Below are 9,145 nucleotides of genomic sequence, written 5' to 3'. Positions count from 1 at the left end.
CTAGAGCCTGGCACTTTGAACTTGGACTTAAAGTCTCCAAACTGTAGGAATAAACTCCTGTTTGTTAAGGCCATCCCATTTGTGGTGTATTTTTTGTCAGAGTGGCACTAGGTAACCAGAACACATTGTTTCTTGATATGCTACATCCTGAAGTGATTGAACATCAACCAGTTCTTTTTGGTACAGTGACTGTATTATTTCCTTCTTCTTTTGATGCTCTCTGCTTTGTTCAATATTTTAACCATAGAATCTTCCAATACTGAACTTGAGGCTTTAATTTCTTCTTCAGTTCTTTCAGCTTGAGAAAGCCAAGTATGTTCTTCCCTTTGAGTTTTCTAATTCTGGATCTTGTACATTTCATTATAATACTTTGTTTTCTTGAGCTGCCCTTTGTCATCCTCTCTTCAGCTCTTTTATTTCATCATTTCTTCCATTTGCTTTAGCTACTCTACATTCAAGAGCAAGCTTCAGAGTATCTTCTGACATCCATTTTGGTCTTTTCTTATTTCCCTGTCTTTTTGCTTTCTTTGTGTATGATGTCCTTGATGTCATCCCACAACTTGTCTGGTCTTTGGTCATTGGTGTTCAGTGGATCATATATATTCTTGAGATGGTCTCTAAAATCATGTGGGATAGAATCAAGGTTGTATTTTGGCTTTTGAGTACTCACTGCCATCAAGAGAGAAACGCTGGAGTTGGAGTGGAGTGTGTTCTTGGACCCTGCATTGGACTTTCTTGGCAGAGATGCCCTGGCTGAGAGACAGCAGCAGTGTAACCAAGAGGCATGAGACAGAGCAGTGACCTTGCCGGCCTAGGAAGTGAGAAAGCTGAGTGCCCTTGGGCAGGAGACTCGCTGGCAGAGTGAGGTGCACTTATTGGCAGAGATAAAAGAGCTTTGTGACACTTTCCCAAGCAGGACAAAGCCCAAAACTTGAGAGGCTAAGGCCAGAGAGGTGTGCCTGAGAGAATAGCAGAGGGGAGACTGTCCTGATCAAAGGGTTGTATGTTGATAGTATTCTTGTGCCTGAATTGTATCCTATTACTTCCCTAATAAGCCCCCAAATTGTGAGCACTGTGAGTTCTGTGTGGCCAATGAATTATTGAACCCAGTAGAGAATCCTGGGAGGGGGCTGTTGGTGTCAGAATAGGTAAAATGTTTGGAGGGTGGCAGCATGTCTGGCCTCACAGGAATAAGCCTTGGGCTGTTATTGGGAACTCTGTTTCCCCCTCTTGAGCATGGAGGAAGTCAGAGAATGCCGCCTTCATGTCCTTTTTAATTACCTTCAGCTTTTAAATTTTCTTCAGCTTCAACTTGAACTTACAACTTGAGCAATTGAGTCTGTTCCACAGTCATCCCTTGGCCTCGCTCTGACTGATGATACTGAACTTCTCCATCACCTCTTTCCACAGATGTAGTCAATTTGATTCCTGTGTATTTTGTCTGGTAAGGTCCATGTGTATAGTCCCATTTGTGTTGTTGAAAAAAGGTATTTGCAATGAGTAAGTCATTGGTCTTGCAAAATTCTATCATGTGATATCTGGTGTCATTGCTGTAACCAAAGCCATATTTTCCAACTACCGATGTTTCTCTTTTGTTTCCAACTTTCCCACTCTGATCACCAGTAATTAACTTGCTGTATGTTTGGTCAACTTCAGACTGAAGAGGTTGATAAAAATCTTCCATTTCCTCATCTTTGGCTTTAGTGGGTAGTGAGTAAATTTGAATAACAGTCTTATTAACTGGTCTTCCTTGTAGGCATACAGATATTATCATATCACTAACAGCATTGTACTTCAGGATAGATCTTGTCTGATTCAAAGCGGCCAATACCAGTCCATTTCAGCTCACTAATGCCTAAGATATCAATCTTTATGCATTCCATTTCACTTTTTAACAACTTCCAGTTTTCCTAGATTCATACTTCATACATCCCATGTTCCAATTATTAATGGATGTTTGCTGCTGTTTCTTCTCATTTTGAGTTGTGGTGCTTCAGCAGATAAAGGTCTCCAAAGCTTGACTCCATCCATGTCATTAAGGTCAACTCTTCCCTAGTCATATTTTGCACGCTTTCCAGCCTGAGGAACTCATTATCCGGCACTATATCAGGCAGTGTTCAGCTGCTATTCATAAGGTTTTCAGGCCAATTTTTTCCATAAACCTCCTTGTCCTTCTTCCTATTATGTCTTAGTCTGGAAGCACCACTGAAACCTGTCTACCATGGGAGACCTTGCTGCTATTTGAAATGTCAATGGCATAGCATCCAGTATCACAGCAACACCCAAGCCACCACAGTATGACAATCGACAGATATAAAAAACATAAAAGTAAACAAGTGAAATTAATTACAATCTATTTTATTTTACAGTCCTAGGGGATGGCCTCAGGCCTAAGGCAGTCACCTGCCACACCCACGGCTGGTGGTTCAAACCCACTAGCCGCTCCCCACCAGGTAGCTGGGCCATCTCTTTAGGAGCTCTGGTAGCATAGTGCCTAAGGCACTTGACTGCTAACCAGAAGGCTGGTGGTTCAAACCCACCAGCCACTCCTCAGAAGGAAGGTTGGGCAATCTACTTCTGTAGTGATACTGCCTTGGAAACCCAAGGAGGGGTCACTATGAGTCGGGTCTGACTCGATGACATGTAACAACAACAACAACATTTTATTTGACCTAATATACCTAAAATATTATCATTTCAACATGTAATCAATACAAAAATGATGAGGTTATTTTTGATGAGATTATTTTATCTTCTTTTTTCTAAATCTTTGCAACCCAGTATGTGTTTTTCACTTGCAGCATGTCTTCATTTGGACAAGCCACATTTCAAGTGCTCAGTGGCCACGTATGGTTTGTGGCCACCATACATGGAAGTGTACATTTAGTCTTTTTTCCACCTGGTGAGGTACCAGGTGTGGAGCCCAGGAGGAGATACACACATGGGGTAGATTCTAAGAAAGGATACTTGACTATTACTGAAGGCCCGCGTCAAACAACTCCACATGACTGTTGTGGGTCTAGACTTCTTGGATGCATCCTACAAGGCTGTGCCTGATCTGACCCCTGTTCCTACTCTCTCCCTCTCATCAGACGTACCAGGCATGAGTCCTCTCCAGAATGTTGATCTGGCTGTTACTTCCACCTGGAGTGCCTTCCCCTCAGAAGGTGGCATGATCTGCTCCACCACGTACTTCAGGTCTTCACTCAGAAGTCTCTCACCAAAAGTTCTCTGGCGCCTCTGCCTTAGATTTCAATCCCCTAACTGTCCCCTTCAATTTAGTTTCCCTGCTTTAATTTTCTTCACAACACTTATCAGTAGCTAACAGACCATGTCTTTGACTAATTGGTCTTGTTTATTGTCTGTTCCACTAGAATATAAATTTTATAAGGGAGGGGATTTAGATCTGTTTTGTTCATGATTGAATCTCCAACATCAGAAATAATGCATGACATAGGGTAAAAATTAAAACAAAACAAAAAACCCAGTTGTCCTGGAGTTGATTCTGACTCATGAAGACCTTATGTGTGTGTGTCAGAGTAGAACTCTGCTTTCTAGGGTTTTCAATGGCTGATTTTTTTGGAAGTAAATTTCCAGAGGTTTCTTCCAAGGTGCCCCTGAGTGAAGTTGAATCTCCAACCTTTCAGTTAATAGTAGAGAATGTTAGTCATGTGTACCAGCCAGGGGCATAGAGTAGTGTGCCACAAATGTTTTTGATTTATGTCAGAATGGATAAAGGAAAGAAGGCCATCATGGGTCAAAGGAGAGCTGGAGCCTAGGCCCAAAGCTTCAACACCCTCTGTCATTTCTGGGGAAATGGTTTAAGCAGTTTCATCAGGTACAGAGGGTAGCACTGTCCTCATCAGGAGCCCACAGTTGAAGGCAATGTTTGTAGAATTAAGAAAAATCGGAGTAGTAACATAAATCAGACCCAAAGGACAAATATGGTAGTTCCCAGTTATATGAAAATACCCTGAAGGGGCAAATGCATAGAGATAAAAGCTTTTTAGTTGTTATCAAGGGCGGGCGAACGGGAAAGGGAAATGGGGAGGCATTGCTGAACAGGTACTGAGTTTCTGTTAAGGGCATGAAAACATTTGGAAACTGGTAGTGATGATGGTTGCATAAGATGGTGAATGTGATTAATGTCATTCATTGCACAGTACATATGAAAATGGCTGACATGACCAATATTTTGTTATATATAATTAATCACACATACACGAAAATAAAAGAGTAGCACCTACAGACAAGACACTGGAAAATATTTCAAGTTTTTAAAAAAGATGAGTTGAAAGGATAAAGATATAAGCAACTTACAAACCTCTAGAAAATAAGGAAAATGCTTTTTGATCTCAATAGCTGATTTCAAAGATGCTGCTAATATTATCTTACTTAATTATTGGGTTTGCTTCCTAACAAATTCTCTAAGCTTTCCACCTAGAACAGTGCTTCTCAAACTGTAATATGTATATGAATCATCTTGTTAAATTGCAAAATATGATTCAGTAGGTATAGAGTGGACCTGAGTTTCTGTATTTCTAACAGGCTCCCAGGTAATAATGATGGGGCAGGTCTGTGGACCACACTGAGTAGTAAGAGAATCTTCTCTGAGTTATCACAGCATTTGGGCTTTCTGAAAGGAGTGGAGCCAAGTCCTCTTAGAACTTTCTAAAAGTCATGGGATCCATAGTTAGTTCCTTTTTGCATAACAGGAGTCACCAATTTTTTTCTATAAACAACCAAATAGTTAATATTTTAGGCTGTGGGCCATATGGTCTTTGTTGCAGGTACTCAATTCTGCCATTGTAACATAAAAATGATCACAGACAACACAAAAAGATAATGTACATGGCCAAGTTTCAATAAAACTTTACAAAAACAGGCAGCTGACTGAGTTTGGCCTGTGGGCTATAGTTTGCCAAGCACTTGTCTACAGAATTACTTGACACTGAAGCTCCCTGGACAAGGTCCTTATTCATTTTGGCTATGTCGGGACTTGGTGCATAAAAGGCATTTAGTAGATCCATAATGAATAAATGAATATGTTGAATGAGGCCATGGGCTACTCATAATCAGCAGAGTGCAGATTCTCAGTTACCAGCAACTATCTTTTATTGTCTTTTCAGTTTCTGTTTCAGATAATGAAATAAGAATATGTCATGATTTTTGTATAAATAATCTTTCTGGCTCCTGCTGACTACCTTCCAGTGCCCTATTCCTTAGTCTAGAAATGTGTAAAGGATTCACAAGAAAATTCACTAGTTCAGTATATGACATGGAAATGTAGAATGTAAATATTGAGTCCAGAAAATGGAAAAATAGCAGTACAAGTAGTATAGCTTGTTGTTGTTACATGCTGTCAAGTTGGACCCGACTCATAGTGACCCTTCCTTGGGTTTCTGAGGTGGTATCACTATGGAAGTAGATTGCCAAACCTTCCTGCTTAGGAGTGGCTGGTGGGTTTGAACCGCCAGCCTTCTGGTTAGCAGTCAAGTGTCTTAGGCACTACGCTATCAGAACTTCCCACAAGTATAGCTAGTGCGTGCAAATTAATTCCCAGATTTGTTGTGAATATTATTTTATATAATTTTATAACATAATATTTGTGATATAAAAATTAATATAATGATCACTGATGCAAATTGTTTTTATATGTTAAAAAGCAGTCTGGAATGTCCAACAACTGAGGAATGGATAACCAAACTTTGGTACATTCACACAATGGAATACTATGCAACGCTAAAGAATAATGTAGAATCTGCAAAACACCGCATAACGTGGATGAACTTGGAGGACATTATGCTGAGCGAAATAAGTCAGTCACAAAAGGACAAATATTGTATTAGTCCGTTATTGTAAAAGTTAAGGAAATGTTTATATATTGGAGGACATTTTCTTTGTTGGTTACCAGGGGTGGGAGGGAAGGGGAGGGAATGCTGTTAGATAGATAGAGATAAATATTGATTTGGGTGAAGAGAAGGGCAATGTACCAAATGTGAGTGACCAATATGGCAGCATTGAGGATGAGAAAGACAGAGAGAGTTACATGGGCAGTACAAACAACAAATATGAACCACTTTGTAAATACAATACTGAGTTGTTAATGAAAGCAAACATGGGTATAGGGACTGATAGATGGGTGAACAAGCTAAACAATTATGTAAGTCTAAATGGAGAGTGTATCCAAGATCATATACAGGGTTGGCAGACAATGGGCCTCTCGAAGAGTATGAAGGGATGGACACTGGGAGGAGGTAACTATGGGGAGGAAGTGGGAGGGGAGCTGCTGCATTGTAAATTTTGGTCAATGACATGAGACAAAGTATATGTGAACTGCTGTATGAAAAGTGAATTTACTCTGTAAATCTTCACCCAAATCCTAATAAAAAAAAAAAAAAAACTATCCTATGCTAAAAAAAAAAAAAAAAAAAAGCAGCCTGGATTAAAATATATTCCACTTTTTAATATAATTCTTGTTTCTTTTAGAAAATAGAGTGCACAAATCTGTACAATTCCACATGTTAAAGACCATGAAAAAGCTATGAAAATGGTAAGATGAAGTTTGGAGTGGAATTTGAATGCCTATATGTTGGCATCATTGAATGATGGGATATTATCACGAGGTCATTGTGGCAGGTTGCTTAGTGGTTATATCACCTGGCCTCAGCTTCCTGGAGACCAGCTATTATGGATCCTCACTGTCTCTCCTTATCACTATGAGCTTATAGTTCTAAGGAGATTTAGAGAAGGACATGTGCCACTCCTCGGAAGGAAGGTTGGGCAATCTATTTCCTTAGTGATACCACCTTGGAAACCCAAGGAGAGGTCGCTATGAGTCAGATCCGACTCAACGGCAGTGAGTTTGGTTTTGGTTTGATGTGGAGGAATCAGTGCAAAATCATTGCTCTTAGTGGTAGCCTTTTTGGGTGGTAGATCTTTAACATCATTATCAGATGCAGTGAGCTCCCTGGCAGGACCGTGGTTTAACAGCGTATCTTCATGCTTAGCTGAGTCGAAACATTATTTCCTAAGAGCAAAGTAAGTTGCACCCATATTTGCATATAAACCCTACATAAAATTGGCTCACTCCCTATCTAAATATTCCATTTCTACATATCGGGTGATGGCTGTTGATGATGGAAAAGATCTACTAGTAAATGATTATAAAGTACTTGGCTAATCAAAATGAAGGCTAAATAACCTGTTGATAAGGCTGGGCCATGGCAAGCATTGATAACCTGGGCCCCATTAGCCCCTTGAGCTCTTTGTAAGGTCTAGCCTTGGCAGATACCATGTGATTCAAGTTACCTGTACGTACCCAGCAGCCCCACCACCAGCAGTCCATGTTGACTGGATGCACCCCAGGTGCTTTGGGAACCTGTAGAAAATGCAGAACCCAGAAAATGCGTGGTCCCTGCCTCCTGTCTTAAAACTGACCTCATTATATTGGGGTCACCCAGGCTATTGGTCAGTTTTTAATAGCTTTTCAGATAAGCACAAGCCAGTATGTGTCACTGTAGGAAAACATAATTTTAAATGTTTAAAACCACTTCTAAAAGCATTCACTTTTATGATTTCCATTTAAAGTTAGGAATACTGGAGATTTCATCATCAATTTGAGGTTCAACTTCCCTTTGTCCCTTGTTGGCTTAGGCCGTGGTGCCAACGGGGCCTGTCCTGACCCGGTGCTGAAAGGAGGTAAGTCAAGGGCAGGTTACCATAATCTGGCCTCTCCTGTGACTAGTTCCATCTTGCCAGACCAGATGATGTCAGGTACTGGCAAAACAGAGCAGAGTGGGACTGTGGGTCTGTGGGATTGGAACAGGGATGAAGATTTACAAGATCATAACCATAAAAAAAAAAAAAAAACCTTTTTGGACTCGTGATGAGCCCATGTGTTACAGAGTAGAACTGTGCCATATCTTGGCTGTAATCTTTATGGCAGGAGATCACCAGGCCTTTCTTCTGTGGTGCTCCTTGGTGAGTTTGAACCATCAACCTTTAGGTTTGAAAACCAAAAAACCAACCTCACTGCCATCGAGTTGGATCTGACTCATAGCAACCCCTCTTTGGGTTTCCAAGGTAGTATCCCTATGGAAGTAGATTGCCCAGTCTTCCTTCCGAGGAGTGGCTGGTGAGTTTGAACCGCCAGCCTTCTGGTTAGCAGTCAAATGCCTTAGGCACTATGCCACCAGAGCTCCTTTTAGGTTTGAAGTCAAGCGCAAATTGTGTTACCCAGGGACCGATAAGGTTATAAGGAAGAAATGAATTGATAAGGAAAGAAAATAAAGCTGGTGATGTTCAGTTTTGGGTTTTGCTGGTGGACAAAACTGCAATAAGAGATGTAGGGAAGGGCAGCATGATTCCTTCAGATGCAGATCAGGGGCCCTCTGGGGGAAGGCTTTGCACAAGCTCCTGGAAGCAGGGACAGAATGCCGAGAGGAGGTGATCTGTGATGCTGAAAACGGCTTGGCTGGAGCAGAGCCCAAGGCAGCCACTCCTGGAGCGACAGGCTGCCTGCTTCCTCTGCTTTATCTCCTCTTGAATTTCAATGTGTTTTCTTAAGAATCAGGCCTACAGTTTTGTATGTGTGAACTGGAAAATTTGTGTCCATGTTTGTTGTTCTTCCCTCCCTATTTAGAAACTTCTGGAAATTCGACATTTCCTAATGGCTGGAGGGCAGAGCTACAGTTATTGCTTCAGCGGCCAAATGGCTTGGGTAGAAATCTGAACTTGCTGTTCTGCTCTCACCGGAAGTAAAATCAAACATTCATCCAGGCACAGAGGGCTCCTGGCAGGGTGCTGTGGGAATTGCAGGGAAGCACCTGGCAGCAGGCACCAGGGAATTGCTGTTACTGCAGGGAGCAAGTGGGGAAGGGGGAGAATTTGACATAGCCTCCCCCACCCCACTCCCTGCCTGGTGCTTCTGGTTGCTTGGAATTTCATGCTCAGACATTTGCTGAACTCTTCTCTCTCTCTGTCAGACCCAACCTCTTATGCTCCTGTCTGTCCCTCAGGCCTTATCTCCTGCCAAAAATGAATTATGTTTAAAAATGTTTCCCCTGCAATTTCCATTTCAAGCACCAACAAAACTCACTTAGACCAAAAACAACCCAAGGAAAGAGTATGCAAAAGACCCCAG

At 41.4% G+C, this 9,145-nt stretch overlaps 1 protein-coding gene across 1 annotated transcript in view; it reads left to right on the top strand.

Moving 5' to 3' along the window:
- Positions 1–8,763, top strand: part of LOC103192611 (protein FAM214A-like) — a 24,223-nt gene extending 15,460 nt beyond the window's left edge. Inside the window, 2 exon segments of the mRNA XM_042780252.1 lie at positions 7,591–7,701; positions 8,645–8,763. Coding sequence (XP_042636186.1) covers positions 7,591–7,701; positions 8,645–8,763 — 230 coding nt within the window.
- The last annotated feature ends 382 nt before the right edge of the window (positions 8,764–9,145 follow it).

Source organism: Orycteropus afer, unplaced genomic scaffold (assembly GCF_000298275.1).
Source record: "Orycteropus afer afer isolate SDZICR_OR568_19922 unplaced genomic scaffold, OryAfe1.0 scaffold00030, whole genome shotgun sequence".
NCBI classification, from domain to species: Eukaryota; Metazoa; Chordata; class Mammalia; order Tubulidentata; family Orycteropodidae; genus Orycteropus; species Orycteropus afer.
Note: the sequence above shows the minus strand (reverse complement) of the source record. Positions and strands in the feature narration are given on the sequence as shown.